We start from the raw sequence: 23,502 nt of genomic DNA on the forward strand, positions 1-23,502 counted from the left end.
TAAATAACTATCCCCTGTAAATGGTGAAAACATCTGAATAGGGCTAAATTATAATAAAAAAGGTATTTTTTGATTCTTTCATTTCATTTTTCCTGGTTGTGTTCTCACAATTATTGTGTGCATGAATGCTGAAGCCTATCATTTATTGTAATTATTCTATAAACAGACAAAAAAACAATACCACATTAAAACAATAGACTGTGTTACTGGTTCCAGAGAGAGTGCACTTGAGGTTGAGAGTGAAGGTCTGTAGCCAGTCTCCACTGTCCTGGAAATCTGATTCAGTAGTTAATATATTTACCTCATTCACTGTTGTTTGTGAACATTTAAGCCACTTGTTTTCGTAATCTGTGGGTGGTCTTTGTACATTTAACGCTTGAGGTTTAACCAGTAAGAACAATGACCATTCTCGCTGTCACTTTAAAAAGCCCTCCAACATATAATAGTAAAATCGAGGATAATTATATGTCATCGAGAGGAAATGGCTCTGTTCCCACATCCCCAGCAGCAATAAATATGACGAACATTAATCTCAAAACTAGCCATCATTACAAGAATTTTCTTATGTTAAACCAAACAGAAATGAAATGTTCAATGAGACCGGTGTATAAGTTTACCCAATGTTATGAATGTTGTTTTTGTAAAAACAGATACGTAATTAATCATCTGAAGAGCACAGGCCTGTTAAGTAAACTACTGAATGCTTTAACAAGCAAAGTACACACAGACATTAATCTTCACATAAGTTGTTCTGTATGGAATTAAAGCTGGCCATGTAGACACAGGTTTCATGTTACAAAGAGTTCTGTCGTTCCTGTAGTGCATACCAAGTGTATATTTTGTTCTGCCTACTAGTATGTGAAACAGTATGCAATAAAAGAACACATACTGTATACTGTGCAAAAACAGTATTGAGTCCAAAACTCTACCTTTTTTATTTTGTTAGAGCACCGTTTAGTGGATGAAGTGAATATAGCATCTACCACAGTGCAGTATTGCAATACACCACAAGAGGGTGCAATATAAAATGTCTTTACACTGGAACACAACTAAGCATATATTTGCCCAAACTGTAGGAAATAATGTATATTGTTTTTCTTTGCCAAATAATGCACGTTTATTCTGCTACATCGCATACATCCATGATTTTTACACCCATTCAAGTAAGCATAATGTAAAATTAGCTGATACGGTCCCTCAAAAAAACAGAGGATGACACTATGTTAGCACCATTGACAGACAACAAATGAAAGACATTCCACAGTGAAAACAAAGAAATTATGAAATAGCATTTGAAATCCCTGTCTTAAAATAAGTTATTTAATGCATGATGAAATACTATGAATACTCTTGTCTGAGTAGTTGGAAGGAATTAGACTGCTTGTGATGTTTCCAGTCAGCTTTGATAAGAGTTAAGCATAAATAATTCATTATGATTTTCCACTGTCAGTCAATTCAAAATAACAACAAGAACAGGGTATGGGAAAAAGCAAGACGAAAAAAAAAATAGTTTGCACAGGGTCACCTGCTCCTATGATGATCTGAATTGGTAGACTTATGGCTACTGGCAACATTAAACGTTTTCTTACACTCCGATTGTTAACGTAACAGCATATAAATACTGATGAAATTGAACACTGATATAAAATATTGTAAGGCTCATTGTATCTTTCTAATGCATCAGTTGTTTCCACTTCAAAACCTTAAGATACTTAAATAATAACCAATAATATCTATAAGCAGAAGTCACCAGCTTTGTTTTCGAAATGCCATAGTATATAGCTGAAATGCATGACACTAAAAAAAGGAAACGGTCTCTTTAGGCCTTTTTATTTTTCTGTAGATTTATGTAATATTCTTTCAGAAGACTCATCTGAGAAAAGTCCTCTCACCTTAACAAAACGCTTACAAAAAGACCTAAACCACAAGTCCTGTCAAGTTAAAAAAGTAAAATAAAAAGTGCACCAGAGTTCCTTTCATGTCTGAAGTGAACTCACTTGAGAGTTATCCACAGTTTCATCTTCAACACCAGCAGCAAAGAGAGAAAGAATGAGGTTTCAGAATTGCTACCGGCTCAGCGGTGAGAGGGAAAAACAGCATTTCAGTCTGTTAATCTCAGCCAAAGAGCTGTTTTCAGAGTCAGGTCCTGTCTCAAATCTGAGTTCTCAAATGAAAAAAAAAGTGATGTTCAGTCTTGTAATACAGTAGAGGACTGTGCTGGCTATGTGGTGACACTGAGCATAGTTGAAAGAGTACCATGGAATTACTGAGAGATGAAAGGTCCTCTAGAGAGGTGTAGTGGTTCAGGGCTCTTGATAATCTCACTGGTTGGTCGTAGTTTCTGGATGTTCTTCAGCACCCCTTTTTTTTTTACCTATGGGTCACCTGGTTGTTGATCAGACCAGGAAAGGTGTCTTCTGCCTCGGCACTAAAGGAGCCCCCTAAAAGAGACACAGAATCACAGTGATATAAATTATAAATTAATTTTTTTATTATTTTACTTTGTGTTGGTAAAATTTTTAATGCTTTCGATTTGATCAAAAATACAGCAAAAATTACAACAGTAATATTGTGAAATATTATTACAATTTAAAATAACTCTTCTTCTGTTCTATTTGAATACATTTTACTATGTCATTTATTCCTGTGATGGCAAAAGCAGAATTTTTGGTAGCCATTACTCTAATCTTCAATATCAAATTATCCCAATATGATTGATTTCTTATTATTATCAATGTTAAAGACAGCTGCTTAATATTTTTGTGAATTTCAATTTCAATTTCAATTTTAATGCATACTTCCTGAATAAAAGTATTTCTAAAGTATGTCATGTCCCAAAATACTTAAACAGTAATGTACATTATTTGCATTTTGGACAATTGAAAAATAACACCCATTTACTTCCAATATAAAGCTTGGAAAAGCCAGGACATTTTGAAATATAAGTTACTGTATTTTTCTGAAAGAAGAAAGTAATATACACCTAGGATGCTTTGAGGGTGAGTAAATCATGGGATAATATTCACTTTTGGGTGAACTATCCCTTTAGGATGAGGGCCTAGTCATGTCCAAAATGTCTGAATCATTTTTGGAGCCACTTCATTTTCATAACAAGACAATACGAAGAGGCATAAGTCATAAATGTTGGTTTACCTATATGGCAATTGTACATCCATATACGATGACCATCATATCGACATCTGCATTTGACAATGTTATTGGTGTAATCCGACTCAGCGACCTCATAATTGGGGTTAATTATGATCTGTCAGAAAGAGTGAACACAGTCAGTTAAAACAATTAATCACAAATGTCTGTTTCCAAGAACCAGGGTAATATCATATGATTCCAAATAATTTCTTAGGCACTAAAATGACTGCTATTTTGGAAATGTGATTATTACCTGGAATGTGTAGTCTCCTGGTTTAACATCTGTAATGTCCACCCACTGGCAGTCAATATCATGTCTGTATGTATCCCAGCAGCCCACTGTGATCCCCTGCTCACCAAAGTTTGCACACTCATACCTCTTCTCAATTCCTAATAAAGTTAACAATACAAAGAACATACTGTATCATTAAAGCTGATCACACTACTGTAAATGTAACACCAATTCAATTCAATACCATTAACACACAGTTAGAGTGAGGTGAATTTTTATTATTATTTTCAATTGTGGGCTACAAAAACAGGCACATTCTTTTATACCTTCATCACATTCTGAGTCCTCCAGACAAAAGCTTGCTTTGTGTCCCTCTGCCACCTTGGTGCCATTGTTGCTAAGTAGGTCATAGTGGGTGAACACTTCCATGCTATGATAGTGCCTGTAACAGTAAAAAGAAAAATATAACTACAAGTAAAAATATACACTACCATTTTAAACTTTGAGGTTGGTAAGATGATTTTCTGTTTTTGAATGAACTCATTTATGTTGATCAAAAATACAGTTAAAACTTAATACTGTGTTAATACTTTTTTAATATATTTCAAAATGTAATTTATTCCTGTGATGCTGAATTTTCAGCAGCCTGAATTGACTGTAGTCTATCCTTTAGAAATCATATTAATATGATTTTAGTTATCAGCTATCCGGCCCCTCACCTGTGGCAGTCATGCCAAACCCAGGTCTCTCTGGAGGCTTTGGGTCTGAAGTCAGACTGTCCATTGTTGTGGATCTGGGAAGAAAACCGGAGGAGCCGGCGATAGGAGTTGGCTGGGGTGGAACTGGAAGTGGAGCCCAGACAGTTCTCCTCATAGGCACACTGTAACATGAACATAGGACGGTCCTCTAAGTATGTGGTCTGCTCCACCACCTGGGGGTTGAGCACTAGATCTGGGGCAGCTGCAGGGAACATAAAAAACACTTAGCTGAAGTTTTAAAACAGATGTTGAACAGTGTCAAGGTTTTTTTTTGTTAAAGATTGGTTTATGCATGTTTCTTCTTTGTTTTTAACTCCATATTACATAAAAGAGATGGGTTATAAACATTACATTACAAGCTACATTATATATTGTCCTTTATTTAATTAATAATAAACTTTTTTTAGATTCAAAATCTTTTTCAGAAGTGTCCTGTCCAAGTTCTCAGATTGTTACAACAACAAAACAACACAATACCAATAAATATTTAAAAACATTTGCATTTTGTAAAGATATCAGTGTACACACTGACACATCTGACAAACTTTACATCTTCAGTTCGTTTAGCAAAGTATTCCAAGCTGTGGCATACCAAAAAGCGTAGTTCGTGAAAGGGTATACACAATTTTTTGTATAATATGCTAGTGTTAAAGGATTATTTTACTTCCAAAACAAAAAATTCCTGATAATTTACTCACCCCCATGTCATCCAAGATATTTATGTCTTTCTTTCTTCAGTCAAAAAGAAATCGGTTTTTGAGGATAACATTCCAGGATTTTCTCCATATAGTGAACTTTAAAGGGAGCCAACGGGTTGAAGGAGGAACAAGGATCTTATGTAGCTAAACGATCAGTAAACGATCAGAAACGATCAGAAAAAAACTGTAATAAAAACTTGCGTGTTGTTTTCAAAGTAACCAGTAGAGGTCAGTTATTCTCCAGAAACAAATTAGTCGTAGTTAAAAGAATTACGTACATATAGTAGAATCACTCTCAATGTCAAAAATTAATAGATGTTGAAGTTACTAAAAATAAAAATAAAAAATAATTCTAAACAGCAAAAAAACAAACAAAAACAAAGGCACATAAAATTACTAAAACTAAGGTTGAACATGAAAACTGAAAAATATAAATATAAATTAGTATATATTTTTTATATATAAATTCTAAATAAATAAAAGCTAATTAAAAATAAATACTAAGTAATTTATCTGTTATTGGTATTTTTCATAAATTAGCTGATTGTGAATAGAGCATTTATTCAATGGCATCGGCAACTAAAAACTTTTTCTTTTACATACTACATTCGCGTCACTAGGTGTCGTTATAAGACACCCTTATGAAAGAACAGATGTTTCAAAAAGAAAGAAATAAATTGAGAGAAAATGTCAACAAAGAAAAATTCCTAACAATAAAACCTAAAATAACCACAAGATGGTGCTATTGCATGTCACCCTATCAAAACCTAAGGGACTTCTTTGTTCTAATGGAGAAAAGTCCTCAGCATTCTAGACTTTGGATCTGAATAGTACACTAAATACACCAAATATTAGCCATAGGATAGCTTTTTGATATATTTTACAGTAAGTTACCTACACTGTAAAGTCATACACTGTAAAGACAGATTAGACCCTTATTCCTCGGTTGGGATCGTGTAGAGCCCTTTGAAGCTACATTGAAACTGGATCTTCAACCCGTTGGCCACCATTGAAGTTAACTATATGGAGAAAAATCCTGGAGTGTCTGCCTCAGAAACCTTAATTTCTTTTCGATTGAAGAAAGAAAGACATGAACATCTTGGATGAAAAGTGAATTATCAGGATTTTTTTTTTTATTCTGGAAGAGAACTAATCCCTTATACAATGCAAATGTATGACAGGTTTGCGTGTTATTTTCAAAGTAACCAGTAGAGGTCTCCTACTAGAGTGTTTCTCCAGAAACAAATTAAATAGTTTAAAGAATAATAGTTCATAGTTAAAGTCATAGTTAAAAGAATTACGTACATATAGTAGAATCACTCTCAATGCCAAGAAGACATAAAATATATAAAACTGTATACACATAAAAATAACTGTATTTGAGTATTTTGAATATAATGATAAAAATCTTACTCTCAGAGCAGGAGACTCCAGCAGCAAAGCGTCCTCCACCTCTGGGGCAGCTGAGATATTCTCCATGGTGCAGACAGTGGGAGAGAGACATCTCTGTTCCTGCACATCTTACCCCACTCATTACCACCGAATCTGCATTTACTGAACCAGGCCAGTTCCATGTCTCCTATACAAACACATAATTACACTTCAGTTGAAGTCATTCATCCAATCCACAGGGGAAATTAAAGTAAGTGTAAATACACTGCACAGCATTTATCATTACACAGATATGTTACATTATTAAAGAGTCAACTAATTTATACTCATTCAAAATGTATGTTTTAAACATTAATTTATAAACAAAAGTATATTTGAAAAAATGCATATTCACATGAGTAGACTCATGTGACTCCACATGATAAAAATTTGACTCAGCCCAGTAAAAGCTGTTTTATTTTACATGGAGTGAGTTGCATCTTGGGAGCAGACATGTATAAGATGTATGTAATACTTAAAATGCATATAATACTTGCTTTATCTCAATACATACAGTGTTGTTATTGTTAACTAAATATAAAATTACAACGCATAAAAATTGTATTTATTTGAAATGAAATAAATAAACTGAATATATAACAACTTTAAAAATCTTTAAAAACTTAAAAAAATGAATTATTGTTGAAGTTACTTAAAATTAAACTGAAAAAAAAACAAAGGCACATAAAATTACTAAAAATAAGATTGATAAAAAACTGAAAAATATAAAATATAAATATAAATGATTGTATATATTTTATATATAAATTATCTATCAATTAAAAGCTAATTCAAAATAAATTTATTTTTCATGATACTACATTTGCGTCACTAGGTGTCGTTATAAGACAAAAATCCATGAACTTAATGCACCCTTATGAAAGAACAGATGTTTAAAAAATAAATAAATAAATTGAGAGAAAATGTCAACAGAGAAATTCCTAACAGTAAAACCTAAAATAACCACAAGATGGTGCTATTCCATTTCACCCTATCAAAACCTAAGGGACTTCTTTGTTCTAATGGAGAAAAGTTCTTAGCATTCTAGACTTTGTATCTCAATAGTACACTAAATACACCAAATATTAGTCATAGGATAGTTTTTGATATATTTTACAGTAAGTTACCTACACAGTAAAGTCATGATCCTACATGTTTCCCATCAAACTATTTCAGCATTTAAAAGAAAAACAAACACAGTCCATATTGTTTAACCATTTCCAGTCATGAATCACTTGTCAACACATGTAACATCTTCAAAGCAGACCGCGCCTTCTTTTTCCAACCCTGCGGCAGTCAACTGTTTTGTTCTATCTTATCATCTATTTAAGATCCATTTGATGAAGAGATATAATTTCCCCTTGGAACAGAGAGTCTCTAACTCTCTTAAATGTTTCCCAGGTGTAACTGTTTATCTTTAACACTGTCAAACCAGAAGGGAGTAACGATTTCTCTTGGCAACCATAAACACAAGCATCCATAACTTTGAGAAAGCATGTATTTAAGAAGGTTAATGTGAGGAAAACAGACATGTCTTAAACAGCTGGTTATTCTACTAATTACCGTTGTTCTCTATCAGAACCATCATTCTCACAGGGCGACTTCAAGCCGACCTTTGCATAACGGATCAAAGCAACGTGAAGACACATCACACTCCAACAGAACTGGGATTCATTTCAGACTTCAGATATACAAGTACATACGTTTCCTTGCAGTAACTCATTTGTCCCAGGCTGTAAAAAGAAAGAATTTCGTCTTGGATGCAGCACAAGTCAGTAGAGAGAGTACACTGCTGGTATCTTTATGGACATATTTGACAAACAGAATCAAGGGAAATTCTTTAGAAGGTACACCAGTTGGCTCTGTTTACAAAATCCCATCTGTGAATTGACAGATGCAATGTCATTAGATTAGACAACATGCCTGAGGAACAGAACACTGCAATTTCTTATTTACAACCAGCAGGAACTGTTAATAGGCACCAAAGGAATAACATTGTCACAAGATGATCAATAAAGACCGAACTGGCCTGAAATATTCCAGAACTGATATGATCTGGTTTTGATAAAGCTACTTAATAAGTGGAGATCTCTCAAGCTTTTGCTTATTCGTAATCACAGTAGGGCGTCACAAAAAAACTTTGAGCCCACACAGAGCTTTGATTTCACTAACAGCAGTCTTCCACCATCCCTGCTTATACAAAAAAAGCTGAATAGTAATGTGGAGTTGGAATACCATGAATTTCTTCAAAGGGCCAACATCCAATTTACTAAGATCAAGGGATTATCTGGTGAGAGGGATAGACATACCTTCCCAGCAGTGTAAAAGGATCACACTTGAAATAGTTATCCCTGGGTCATTCTTATGGTAACCCAAGGTTAAGCACAGTGTGATCATCCATAATGTAAGACTTCAGTGTCCATTTCTGATGAGGTCTTGAGAATAAACATACCTGGAAAGCATGGCTTGCAAAGCCCAGGCCCAGTTGTCTGCAGACCACCATGGCCTCCATAGTGCCCCAGCCCTCACCGCACACAGTCCCCCATACCAGAGAACCGTTGCGCTCCATTAAAACCTCCACACGGCCTTCAAAGGGGTTACGACCTCCACTCAAACGCAGCTGTAATAATGAAGAGCACAGTGGCCATGTTATGGTATGACAGTAAAAACACATTTCAATATTTAGTTATTTAAAGCTACCACAGATGCAGTTCTCACCCTCTGTTGGAAGCCCATGGCAGGAACATTGCACCTAACGCCTGCGTCTTCCTCATGGCTACAGCCTTCAGAGTCTTTGTCCATATTGAAGGGGCACTCTGTGACAGACTTCTCAAAGCCAGAACACTGAACTTCATTCATATGTACAGGACCCATTCCTGGAAAATACATGGAGACACACCCATAAATAATAACTTCCTGTAGGTCAAACAGGAAAGCCTGACAAGAGTCATACCTTTAAACACAGATGTAATGATGGTATCATAGGGGGAAAAACAATGTATCACAAGTATTGTAGTGTATTACTTTAAATAGTAATTGTATTAAAGTATTAAAGAAATTAAGAATTTATATTTTCAGTTTAAACCTATCAATCCATATGGCCTTGATCTACCATATACTGTTAGGATAATTTTTAGGACAACTATAGATTAGTGACCTAAAACTACACTTTAAACCTAAACAAACATGGAACCATGCAATTTGACAAAACCAAACACCTTTTACATTCAGATACACTATGTTGTATGTATTAATCATTGCATTAATATATTAATTAATTAGGCCAGGGGTCTGAATACCTCTTAACATGATGCTCCCCCTATGGGGACACCTTTCATAACATATAAAGTCATCTATAAATTTTTCAAGAACCATGTTAATACAATATGGAAAAACAAAATTTCCCTAATTTTTATACATGAAAGGTCAATGTAGTATAAAAACATACTTTAAACTTGTTTTCTACTAATAGTAAAAACATAAAAGATTTCCACATGTAATACTTGTTTCATATGCAAAGATGTTACCCAATCATTTCAGTTCATGACCCCTTTATACACTGGCTTTTAAATTGCTTATATTTATATTGTACTAAAGCCAAAAAAAGATGTAAATATTATCTGAAAACATGATCTGTAATGTCAAAGGTGAACAGTATGACAGCGTTTAATGCCACATAAAAAAACTACATAAATTTTGTAACTATTCTGACTTTATTCTCAAAATATTTTTACTTTAAACTTTTATTGCTACGACTTTATTCTCGTAATCTGTCTATTTCTATCATGACAACTCTTTGAAGATTTTAGCGTGGTAATGGATATGACAATATTAATGTATTTGGTCTTGGCGGAATAGATCTTCTACACTGCTGAATTGCTGCTGCTGTTGGATATTGCTGTTGTTGTAAATTACTGCTGCTGCTACAAGGCTACTGGAACTTGCTACTGCCAATACATACGCATATACAGTGATATGAGTATGTAAGACATACTGCTGCTGCACAAATAGCATATATAATAACCTGTAGGAGATCTATACAGGTGGAACTGGGGAGGTGGAGGGTTTCAGAGGAACTCTGAAAGCATGCTGCAAAATGCTTTTGTGGATGCTAACTAGTCATTTAAATGTAAAGCAGCAAGATTATTGCCTGCATATACAACATGAACCAATCAGCTTGTGCCAAGTAATTTAACACTGTGAATGTCATCAGTAAAGGATCCGTCAGTCTGCGCATTCTAGAGTTTCATGACAGAACTTGGCATTCATTTATTTATGTGGCAGTAAAACACCAGTGTAGAAGAGAAACATTTTAATTCATTTTTTTCCTCCCACACCCCATCCCAGACCCCCCAGAGTCATAAAAGCAGTTTTATTCAAGTTGCAAAATAAAGGTGTGCTAGATAGATAGTGTCTGCAGTGAACACACTGATGGAAATTACTTTCATTATGACAAGCAATGTATCAATTTTATTCCCCTATTTCCCTAGAGCACCTTGTGCTATGAATACTTAAAAAAGGGAATACACAGAAGCCAGGGAGGATGTAATGTCCTTTCTAAAACTTTCTTATCATATGCACCTTGTCCAAGTTGACCTCCAGAAAGAGCCTCTTTGGCACTCCCAAATCCAAGCTCACGACACACCACAGTAGCTGCCATGAGATTCCAGTTGTCATCACAGATCGTGCCCCATTCTCCGTTTTTCAACACCTCCACACGTCCCTCTCCAACTACAGCGCCACCTCTGAGACGCACCAGGGGTTGCTGTGAATCAAGAGGAAGAGAATAATCCTCTTAGCGGAAGAACTGAAATTCTTTGGTTATAACCGATTTATTACAAAACTTGATAAATCCATTTTTCTTCCACAAACAGTAGTGCTTGTTAATATTTTTGTGGAAACCATGGTACATTGTTTTCTAGATTCTCTGATGCTGTAACATTATAAATTAATTTACTGTCACTTTTGATCAATTGAATACACTACCAGTAAAAAGTTTTTGAACAGTAAGATTTTTAATGTTTTTTTTTTAAAGAATTCTCTTCTGCTCACCAAGTCTGCATTTATTTGATCCAAAATATAGCAAAAGCAGTAATATTGTGATTTTTTTTTTTTACTATTTAAAATAACTGCTTTCTATTTGAATATATTTAAAAATTGAATTCATTCCTGTGATCAAAATTTTCAGCATCAGTACTGCAGTCTTCAGTGTCACATGATCCTTTAGAAATCATTCTAATATTTTGAGTACTTTTTTTCAGGATTCTTTGATGAATAGAAAGATCCAAAGATCAGCATTTATCGGAAATCATTTTCAACAAAATAATAGTAATAATAAAAAATGTTTTTGGGCAGCGAATCAGAATATTAGAATGATTTCTGAAGGATCATGTGACTGGAGTAATGATGCCAAAAATTTTGCTTTGAAATCACAGGAATAAATTACATTTTAAAATATATTTAAATTGAAACCCGTTATTTTAAAGGTCCCATATTGTACACATTTCTGGAGGTTTATTTTAGTTGTTGATGTCCTTAAGAATATATATTTGCGGTATAAGTGCCAAAATCCATCTCAATATATTTTTACAGCTCCTTTTTTAAGAGCTCTGTCAAAAACAGGTCGATTTTGGCCCATCTAATTAATATTCATGAGCCTGTCTTCTGATTGGCCTGTTGTTTTCTGAGTGACGCACAGCCAGGCCAACCACAACTGTGACCAAATTAAACAATTCCGGAAACAAATCATGGGACACATTATCCGTGTATTTTCCGGAATGGCTCTGTGAATGAGGCTGAAGTTGACGTGCCTCTGGTCTCTTATATTAATGTTGTTCGGAAGTCTCTGCAATGATGTAGGTTCGACATCTATCGACTGAACAGGGTTTTCTCGACTTGTTTTTGTGTTGTTGTTGTTCAGCAATGGAATGGACAGATGTTGTCAGGGTTTCACAAAAGGAGGGTGGGTCGGTGGTTGGTGCTGGGGTGGTGACTGAAGGCGTTGACTGTAGATTGGACGTCACATTTTTACGGAAGTCACAGCGGCTTGTGAAAATGAACAGCTACTTTAAACAGGCTGTGTGCAGTTTACTGTGGATTGTCTGTTTTGAAACTCATGATAGTTACATAGCCCCTAGACCACAGTTATCATGAAAAAAGCCAGGAAATTTCAATTTTGACAATATGGGACTTTAAATAGTTTTAATAGTTCAAAATTGTACTGTTTTTGCTGTACTTTTGTTCAAATAAATGCAGGCTTGGTGGGCAGAAGAGAATGTTAAAAACATTAAAAATCTTACTGTTAAAAAACTTTTGTCTGGTAGTGTATATTCTTGCTGAATAGTATTAAGTATTATTATTATTATTTTTTTTAAATATTACTAATTGCTAAAATTTAGCTGTGCAATATTTCATAATCCTTAATCTTAATTTTATCCATAAAATGAATGTATACATTCTGCAGGAAATCTTTCGGGAATACATAGCAGACACTTCAATAGTGCAGATCTGCATCATTAATGAACTCACTGACCTCGCTGAATGGTATGCAACAGGCAAGCTACCACAAGGACTACTTAAATATATAATTTGGAAAGAGTGATGTCATTTTTGGCTGAAATGTCTGTCATCACAGTGCTTTAGAGTTTCAAAAATATCCTTCGGTTATTCTTCGCTCTCTAACATTAGTATTCGTATAATCACAGTTTGCGGCAACTTAAAATACTGAACTCGGAAACTGCCACTTTCGCCATACAAGTAAAGTAACCAGTTAATCTAGATTCACTATCACCATGAAGATAAATGGAGCTGAGCTCTGTTCCATACTTAACGGTCTCCTTAAAGGTGAGAGTCAGAAGTTCACCACAAAGCAATACCTCATGTAGACATGTGGCTTCTCTTATTTTTGGAAGAAATGCATAATCTGGCTTTACCTCCTGTCTGAAGGCCTTCCTGTATCCTGCCATGGGAGTCGGGGAGAAAGCTCTGCCAGGGACGCAGCTGACTACCACTGGAGTGCCCTGCTCACACGTGCTATTAGCTTTGATGGCGAGCGTGTGGCCCAGCTTACAGCTAGACAAATGAGCTTCATTTCCGGTGCAATTTATGGAGTAGTCCCAGTATGTTGGCTTTCTCCGGCGGGCAAACATCCTGAGAAAAAAGCAAGAGAATTTAAGAATTAAACTGAATAAACATAACTCACACAAAACCCATGCATAGGCCCAAATGGAAGATTCTAGTCATAATATGGCTAGTAAATGAATTATGACTGCGTTAAAGATTTGATACATATTGAACTGTAAAAAGATGAAGCGCTGCAGAAGTGACGTCATATATTCCTAGAGGAAAAATGGTGCTCATCCTACAAACATAATATTTAACAAGCTTCATGTGAAGTGCCATGATGATTACAGTTCCCTGTCAGACGCATACTGGCCATCATTCAGAAAAAAACACACAATCCACATTTGTTTTTTGTTTAGACTCAGAGAACGTGTCACACTGGAATTGCTCCAAAGTCTGTTTCAGATCCCTACTGCAAAATCTATTGGGAAAACAAATGTGGACACTAACACACACACACACACACACACAAAGGCTTTGGTATACAAAAGAAATGCTAGACATAGCATTTAATTCACAGATTTGATCTAAAGATGGAAAAAAGTTTTGTTACAAAAGCTTGAGCATATAACCAGCCAGTTTATTTATATTGTTTGTGGGAACAGCTGTAGGAAAAGCTGTTATACTTCCACGCCGGTGCTTTATCATCTTGAGAACATTGTCTGCTTGTCCCAGCCAGGGAAAGAGCCGTATTATTTGCAGGAGCCATTCATGCATGGTCCTCTGAAAGGATAGTCCAAGTTTTCTTATGAAAGCACAGTTTAAAGCCACAGGGCAGACAGAGGTAGTTGAAGAGAAGCCCATTTTGGCTCCACGCTGAAAAAACTACAGCCTTTGGCTACGTGTTCCCCCTCCCCCCAACATCAAGCACCGATTTAAAAAAACAGACAGCGCCTGCACATTTCATAAGGCACTCGATGTGCGGGGAAGCACGTAGAAGAATCTGAGATCATACAATAAGCTATAAAGTTTTAATTTCCATTGTGCCTATGTGCTTTCTCATATAGCAGAATAATTACTAACTAGACATTTTAGAGGTGATTTTCACATAGTTATGAAAGTGCTCATGAAGATTTATGCAACTCTTGAGTCATACATTACGAAAACAGTATGGAATGCAATCGTTTGTAAAAGTTTGAGTTGCCCTGTGCAGATTTTCTTATTTATTGGGAGTACTGCAGAGATTTATCTGCAAGGAAAGTCTCGCTAGAAACATCCCTCGTGATGTGATTTAAATAAGGTTCATTTGCCTAGACTTGCTTGAGCGGTAACCGGTGGTTTCTCTGACCAGTGCTGATGGAAAAGCAGCATGTCTGTTTTGTTATTTCCATGGAGGGTATTTTCTTTGAGGCTTCCTACCAAAAGCTAACAGATTAAGATTTATATCTGTCAAACCAAAAATGACTGTTATGGTATGAAAGTGTCAGGCTTTTTACACTACGATAATCAATATGGCTTGGATTTAAGCAAGATAGAAAATTGGATAATGGATGTTTTAGTTAAATTTTTTTTAATAAATAAAAATGTTTAATGTAAGCATAAATTGGAAAAGGTGAACAACAAAAGCTCTAGTATAACGTTCTACAGTATTGTCCAAAAAGAAATATACTCACATTTTTAAGAAAAAAAGCTACAGCTACATGTAGAAACACTATTAAAATAGTAATGGAAATATTTCGAGAATTAAATCGAAATGACAAGAATAAAGTCAAATTTACGAAAATAAAAATCGAAATTATGAGAATAACGTCAAAATGTTTCGTGAATAAAGTTGAAGTATTTTGAGAATAAACTCGAGATTACGAGAATTAAATTAAAGCAAATAAAGTTATAATATTTTATTTTTTATAATAGCCTGTGCATGCAAATGGCCCAGATTGAGAGCACCGGGAGAAGTTGCCAGGCCACCGGAATTTATTTGAATAAATGTGGGATTATTAGCAGAAATCATACCATGTGTTGTACTCGAAGGGACAGTATGCTTGTAAATAATATTTCACATCTTTGATTGCATTCATTAGGCCTATTTGTAATGCGCCACCCACCCAAGACTAATAGCAATAAGCTTTGTGCTTTTGGTACTTTTAATATAAAACAAAGTCTCAGCTTTCAAAATCTGTCAGTTTTATAGCGAAATAAAAACAAGTGCCTTGCAATAAAGTGTTTTTCACACTCTTTAATGTGGTAGGACAGATCGCTGTATTCATGTGAATCAATTGTTTTTCCGTTTACAATGAGACATTCATTTCATTAAATTATACTGTTTTCTTTGTAAAAGATTCCATCCAATCTTTCATTCCTCACATGTATTTAATTAAAAACAACAATAAAACATTCTAAAGGTTGAAGTGGACTCCAACTCGTTAACATAAATTATACTGTTGTCTTTTTTGAGGTATATAAGTGACTATTCACAAGCTGTTTTATTCACGGTATAATAAAGTAAATGATTGGAAATAATATTAAACGTGTTCCATTCATTATTTGTAGCATGCCAGCCACAAATAATGAATATAATGTTTATTTGTTTGACATATAGTTTGTATTTCGATGCAAAACTGACAGATTTTGAAAGCTGAGACTTCGGAATATCTCTCAGTGCTCCCAATTCGGGCCATTTGCATGCGCAATACACTAGAATATACTCTTAAAATATTATTTTAATTATTATTTATTTTTATGTAATCTCGTAATTGCTACAAATTAATTCTCATAATTTTGACTTTATTCTTAAAATATTTTGACTTTGTTCTCGAAACATTTAGACTTTATTCTGGTCATTTTTACTTTATTCGCGAATCATTTCCTCTTTATTATAATAATTTTGACTTTATTCTCGAAATATTTCAACTTCAATCTCGTAATCTTGGATTTTTTTTTAACATGGCACTAAAACGTTGTCATAATATCCTGCTTTTTAGTACTTTAGAATAATTTTCCTTTTATATCCAGTCCATCATCATGAATTAAATAAATCAAAATAAATGAAATAAAATATACATTCTTATACTAGATAACCAGTGGATGGAATTACATAATTTAATTATAAAATAAATGTAAAATAATATAAAATAAATAAATAAAATGTAATCAGTTACATTACTTTAATGAAGTAACTTAAATAGTTGCACTAGTACATTTTAAATAGGCTAACTTGCAATCTGTATCCTATTACATTTCCAAAGTATCCTTCCACTGTTGGTTCACACTTGTCTACAAAACTAAAAAAAAATGTATATGTTTCATATATAAACTCACAGAGCCCCTCTAGTACCTTTAAGGACCCCCAGGGGTCCCTGGATCTATGACTGACTCCATGTGCACTAAGTTTCCATTTTGCTGTAGTGGGAGTTGAATGGAGTAAGATATTTATTATCACAAGGGGACAATTCTACATTTTTCTACGGTCAAGTTACTTTTGTTTTTTGTTTAAAAAAATGTGCGCAAAAGACATCTCAACTGAAGGGAAACTGAGAACTCACTTGTACACACGGATGTTGTATCGCTTGTCTCCAGGAAAGCCGAACATGCCACAGATGACCCTGCTGTTCATGTGAGTCCACTCGTCATCACAAATCTGCTTCCACTTGCCTCCATCCTTCACCTCCACGTAGCCCTCTGTCACTGGGATGCGCTTACGATATGATGACAGGATGGGGCGTATACGAACATCCTCCACTTGTATGTTCAGACTCTAATGGGCGAAAGAAGACATGTATTGATGGTTTGTTATTGCAAAACTAATTTATGACATACAATGATTCTTGTATTAGCAATGAAAATAATTGCAGAGTGACTAACTGCAGGCCAGACGTATTAGACATGTTTTGTCCTCTCTGTAGGGTTACTCTATTAAGGCTCCATTTTCATATATATAATAAGGTTCCCTCTGAATAGCGTAAAGTTTCCATTTGTTCTACGTCAGCATTATTGAATGCACCCAGGTTGTGAAACTCTTAACTGGACACTTTAACCACAGATACTATAAAACTTAACCGGTTTTACAGTGCTTCACTTCATTATAAACATCCTATCAGCAGGGCTTGTTGACCTGCTCCAGCCCTGAAAAAACTTCCAGCCGTGTTTACCCTTAAGCCAACTACAATTCACATCTGTAGCCAGACTGTAAAAATGAATTTAATGGGTTCTGACGTATATAGTAGATGGATGAAAAGGCAAAGAAGAGGTTACTGCTTTCAAGCTCACATCAAATAATCCTAGACACCTTGATAATCAGGCAAAAGTGTGTGGTACAAATTCTTCCCACAAATTTACTAGAGAGTAGGGGTGGAACCGAACCCGAATACGGTATTCGGAAAGGCACAAATAGCATGTTTTTTACAAATACTTATTTCGAACAAATACTTAAAAAAATATTTGTATTCGGGAACAAGAAAAACTTTATATCAAAAAAGCTGCATTTCCTCGAGACCGCAGTGCATGCCCGCATGAGTGAGTGAGTGGGTGAGTGACATTCAGGAGTCGGGGGGTGGGGGTAAAAGAGGTGACTGACACAGACTGATCCACGCAGCAACAGAGAAGACTCGGCTGAGTGAAAAAAGACTTCACTGCATCACTATTTTTGTTGAAAAGATTTTTGTACCTTAACTGGGCTCCGGAGGCAGTTTATAACTCTCGGGAAGCAGAGTTTGATCGGGAGATTATTCTATTAGGGGCCGTTCACATGTAGCGTCTTTTTCACGCTCAAGTTTGTTATTTCAAATGTAGACGCGCGGTATGCGCGGTCATAATGGAAGCGACGCGGTCGCGACTCGCTTGTTTTTTCCAGGCGTGTCCGCGCCGCATCCAGATAAAAACATGTCAACTTTTCAGTATGCCGCGCTTAGCAACGGCAGACGCCACGAGAGCAAGCTGCAGAGCACTTTGGAAAGAAGGAGAAAGCGGCGCGCCAAGCGCTTTCCACGCGTTTTTAGGCACAACGTGAACGGCTGCTTATATGGTACGTTTAAGTTACTCTGTCTTTTGCAGACAGCAAGATGTAGGCTATAGGCTAGTTAACCTTAGCATAGCTTCCCGTCACTCATTATTTTTATGCCTATTTTGAATTTTACTCGAATACAAATACAAATACAAAAACTTTTCCCCCCTCAACAAATACAAATACAGATACAAATACCGGCTGCTTTGCACACCCCTACTAGAGAGTCTGGAAAATTGAAGCACATGGAGAACATCTTATGCAACACTGAATGATGGTACTTTATCATATGACATTAGATGTACAGTATCTCACAAAAGTGAGTACACCCCTCACATTTCAGCAACCATTTTAGTATATCTTCTCAAGGGACAAAACTATAGAAATGAAACTTGGATATATTTTCGAGTAGTCAATGTGGAGCTTGTTTAGCAGTATAGATTTACTGTCCTCTGAAAATAACTCAACATACAGCCATTATTGTCAAAACAGCTGGCAACAAAAGTAAGTACACCCTAAGTGAGAACAGCAATATGTTGTTTAACCATGCAAAGCCTCATGTCCTATTCATCATGTTTATGTTTTTGTCTGTTTGACAGGACCATACAAAATTGTGTATCTTGTTATAGAGCAGTTTGGTGCTTTAAGTACAATTCTCTCATACTGACTACTGGATGCTCAACATGGCATCTTATGGCAAAGAACTCTCTGAGGATATAAGAATTAGAATTGTTGCTCTCCACAAAGATGGCCAAGGCTATTAGAGGTTCAGTAACACCCTGAAACTGTGTTACACTACAGTGGTCAGGGTCATATAGAGGTATTCCAAGATGGGTTCCATTCGGAACAGGCCTTGCAAGGGTCGATTAACAAAGCTGAGTGCTCGTTCTGTGAGTCAGGTGCAGAACCCGGCATCAAAAAACAGATGCATGAGTGCTGCCAGCATTGCTTTAAAGGTTGCAGCTTGTAAGTGCTCAGACCATACGCTGCACACTGCAACAAGTCAGTTTGCATAGGTATACTATCGTCCCAGAAGGAAGCCTCATCTGAAGCTGGCTCACAAGAAAGCCCGCAAACAGTTTGCTGAAGACAACCTGTCCATCAGCATGAATTGCTGGAACCATGGCCTGTGGTCTGATGAGACTATAAGATAAACTTGTTTGGCTCAGATTGTGTCCAGCATGTGTGGCGATGCCCTGGTGAGGAGTACCAAGAAAATTGTGTCTTGCCTGCAGTCAAGCATGGTGGTGGTAGCATCATGGTTTGGGGCTGCATGAGTGCTGCTGGTACTGGGGAGCTGCAGTTCATTGAGGGAAACATGGATTCCATTATGTACTGTACATTCTCAAGCAGAACACGATGCCTTCCTTCCAATAACTAGGCCGAACGGCAGTTTTCCAACATGATAATAACTCCAAACACACCACCAAAATGACAACTGCCTTGCTGAGGAAGGTGATGGAGTGGCCAAGTATGTTCAATTAGGGTGAACCCACTTTTGTTGCCAGCTATTTTGACAGTAATGGCTGTATGTTAAGTAATTTTAGGGGACAGTAAATCTATACTGCTATACAAGCTGCACATTGACTACTCTAAAATATATCCAAGTTTATCCAAATATATATATCCAAGTTTATTTTTTTATAATATTGTCCCCTAAGAAGATATGCTAAAATGGTTGCTGAAATGTGAGGGGTGTACTCACTTTTGTGAGATACTGTAGATAATAGCATCTAAATGCAGTTCATACCATTTATATATTAATCATTTACTATATAGACTAACACCAAATTCTTCTAAGACGTATCTAGGCCTACATGAACTGTAAATGTGTCAGAAGGAATGAACCTAAATCATTTCAGTAGACTCTAAGACTACATGATGAGCTTTAGCAGTAGATCTACATTCCTATGCTATGAAACCATGTGGGTTGAGTTTTGAAAGACTCAGCAAATAGAGTGTCCTAAACATTCCATTGCCTCATGTAACTTATACTGTATAACAAGAGTCTTCAACAGTGGAGGTCTGTCAAAAATCATTTGACCTGATATTTGTGAAATATGTTTAAAATTATATTAAAGGGATAGTTCACCAAAAAATGAAAATTCTGTTATTAATTATTCAAACTCATGTCGTTCCAAACCCCTAAGACCTTCATTTATCTTCGAAACACAAATTAAGATATTTTTGATGAAATACAAGAGCTTTTTGACCCAGTATAGACAGCAACACAGCTACCATGTTCAAAGCCCAAAAAGGTAGTAAGGACATTGTTCCAATAGTCTATTTGACATCAGTGGTTCAACTTTAATTTTATGAAGCTACAAGAATACTTTCTGTGCACAAAAAAATTACTTTATTCAACAATTTCTTCTCTTCCATGACAATCTTCGACACACAATCAGGAGCCAGCGTTCTGACGTATAATGTCAATCTCTCTATATTCTAGTTCAAATAAGTAAGTCTGGGCAAAATTGCAAGTCATCCTCTCTGTCGAAATCTTCAGACATGTTTACGAGGACTGTTTTATGATTTATGAGTCCATCTTCATCTGCTAAACAAGGCACAGCACATCCAGGTTCTACATCAGAAAGCCAGCTCTTGCGTCAGCATCACCACACACATGTCATGGCACTCTTATGAACGCGTCGAAGACTGACATGGAAGAAATTGTTGAATAAAATCATTACTTTTGTTTTCATTGTGCACAAAAAGTATTCTGATGTCACTATTATGTTACTAAAGATTGTCCTGTCCTTACTACCTTTCTGGCCCTTGAACGTTTCAATTTTGTTGCTGTCTGTGCAGAGTCAGAAAGCTCTTGGATTTCATCAAAAATAGCTTAATTTGGTTTTACGGGTTTGGAATGACATGAGGGTAATTAATGACAGCATTTTCATTTTTGGGTGAACTATCCCTTTAAATACACTACCATTCAAAAGTTTGGGATCCGTAAGATTTTTGTTTTTAAACATATTTTGAAATGTTTATTCAGCACGGATGCATTAATTTGACAGTAAAGACATTTATAATGTTACAAAACATTTCTATTTCAAATAAATGCTGTTCTGTTGAACTTTCTATTCATCTCAGAATCCTAAAAAAATTAGCACGGTATCCACCAAAATATTAAGCAGCACGTCTGTTTTCAACATTGATATACGTCTTATTAAATAAATTTTAATAAGCATATTAATCTGCATATCAAATACATTTTTAAAGGCTCAGGTGATATTGAAGACTTTAAACATAGAAATCAGATTTACCATCACAGGAATAAATTACAAAAAAATAATTTAAAACAACTAAAATATATTAAAATAGAAAAACTTTATATTTCACAATATTACAGTTTTTACTGTATTTGTTATTAAATTAACGCAGCATTGGTAAGCATAAGAGACATTAGCTAACATCAACAACAACAAAAACGTACCGACCCCAAACTCTTGAGCAGTAGTACAGGTGTTAAAAACAGAGAATTAAAGTTAACTTTAATCAAAGTTAAAGATGCTAAAGTTGTCTTTCATGGTCTGTTACACAATTTAAGTCAAATTAAACTTAAAAAAAAGATAATACTTTATTTTAAGGTGACCTTGTGTACAGACACTACATGTACTTAATAACAATTAATTATACATGATTACATGCAAGTAACCTTAAACCAAACCCTAATCCTAACCCTAACCATATATTAAGTATATGTATTTAATTAATATTACTCAGTACTTCAATGTATAATTACACTGTAACAAGGACACCTTAAAATAAAGTGTAACCTGAAAAAAATAATGACTTATCAGTGGTCAGGCATAAAAGGGCTCCTGTCTGAAAAAGTTTGAAGAACCATTGCTGTCAAACATAATGTTTCATGAAATGTGTAGTAGAACATTTCAAGAAGTGGTCACCATTGGGAGACTCTTTCCTTTGATCCCCCTGACAACATAAACCAGGAAAGAGGGAGGTGTTTTTCATGAAAAAAAAAAAACTAAGCAAGCAATGGAAGCTTAAGTCAGAAATTTCGAACTAGGAATGAAAATGCGGTAGTGGATGAATATGTGGCAGAGAAAAAGGGCATCCTTACTTTGCCACACTGGAAATGCAAGCAGTGCAATTATGTGGGTTTATTCCAACCTGGATATATTTTGGATAGAACTCTAAAATGACAAACGTTGATTCATATGACCTAAAAACTATTATGTATTTTAAATATCCAGAGGCGAACACAGACAACTGAACAACCAAACAACCAGACACTCAAAAACAAGAAATGGTTATCATGTAAATCAAGAGAAAGGCATTTTTTTTTTTTTTGTGAATGGAATGATCTTTTTGGTCTTTTTTCTGACCAAGCGGTTACAGCTGCAGATTGAACGGATTTAATGAAGAACTGTGCGTTTCCAAAATCTAAATTGGACTCTGTGGTCTGCAAAAAACATCAAAATATAGAAGTGGCCTCCGTGACTTGGCGCAAAACCAAGTTAACTTTTCATAAACAGTTTTTGTTATCTAAGCTACAGTGTGATGCAACAAAGCACTCCCATCAAAGGCTAAAATAAAAAAGGTACAGGAAAATACCAGCTAAAACTGCATATGAAGGCAACAAAGGCAACCATCCAAACACAGCAATCATCCCAACACAGCATCATGAATTTTTAAATATGTTACATAACACATTGTTTGACGGATAATAAAATATGATTTTCCATGTGTTCTAACAAAGTAACTTTGTAGTCTTGATAAATGAGTTTTTCCATTTTTTGAGAAGCGAGCTCAAAGACCAGTGCACATATCTGTGCTACACGGGGTTTCAATTAACTCTTTTCTAAACAGGCAATGTGGAAGGTTTCAAAGCAGGTTGGGAGAAAAAACACACCTGATGTGTGATTTATTAGCACAAAAGAGGAAGAAAAAGATTTCCTAAACACGTGTGGCTGGCTTCCATGGTAACTGGAAGAGGAGGGGATTTTGCAGCTAGGAAAGAAAAATACAGCAGCTGGGATATCGATTTGTGAGGGCTTGTCCTTCTGTGGATGTAAGTCAGCGTCTCAGGAGGCCGGTCTGTCTTTCAAAAAGAAAAAAGAGAACCCTCCTACTGCTCATACAGGAGAAGGAGTCAGAGGCGCAAGTGGTGAACTGACAGGCATTCTTCCACTGGCCGGTAGACAGATT

General features: G+C 35.6%; 1 protein-coding gene across 1 annotated transcript in view; it reads right to left on the reverse strand.

Annotated features, from left to right (window-relative positions):
- Positions 1-1,089: 1,089 nt before the first annotated feature.
- loxl2b (lysyl oxidase-like 2b) overlaps positions 1,090-23,502 on the reverse strand; it is a 31,755-nt gene continuing 9,342 nt past the window's right edge. The window contains exons 4-14 of the mRNA XM_073839593.1: positions 16,874-17,085; positions 13,202-13,418; positions 10,851-11,034; positions 8,988-9,145; positions 8,722-8,889; positions 6,252-6,417; positions 4,102-4,342; positions 3,709-3,824; positions 3,404-3,540; positions 3,154-3,265; positions 1,090-2,441 (exon numbers count right to left, since the gene is read on the reverse strand). Coding sequence (XP_073695694.1) covers positions 2,371-2,441; positions 3,154-3,265; positions 3,404-3,540; positions 3,709-3,824; positions 4,102-4,342; positions 6,252-6,417; positions 8,722-8,889; positions 8,988-9,145; positions 10,851-11,034; positions 13,202-13,418; positions 16,874-17,085 — 1,782 coding nt within the window. The 3' untranslated portion in view covers positions 1,090-2,370. The remainder of the gene's footprint in view (positions 2,442-3,153; positions 3,266-3,403; positions 3,541-3,708; positions 3,825-4,101; positions 4,343-6,251; positions 6,418-8,721; positions 8,890-8,987; positions 9,146-10,850; positions 11,035-13,201; positions 13,419-16,873; positions 17,086-23,502) is intronic.

Source organism: Garra rufa, chromosome 5 (genome assembly GCF_049309525.1).
Source record: "Garra rufa chromosome 5, GarRuf1.0, whole genome shotgun sequence".
NCBI lineage: Eukaryota > Metazoa > Chordata > Actinopteri > Cypriniformes > Cyprinidae > Garra > Garra rufa.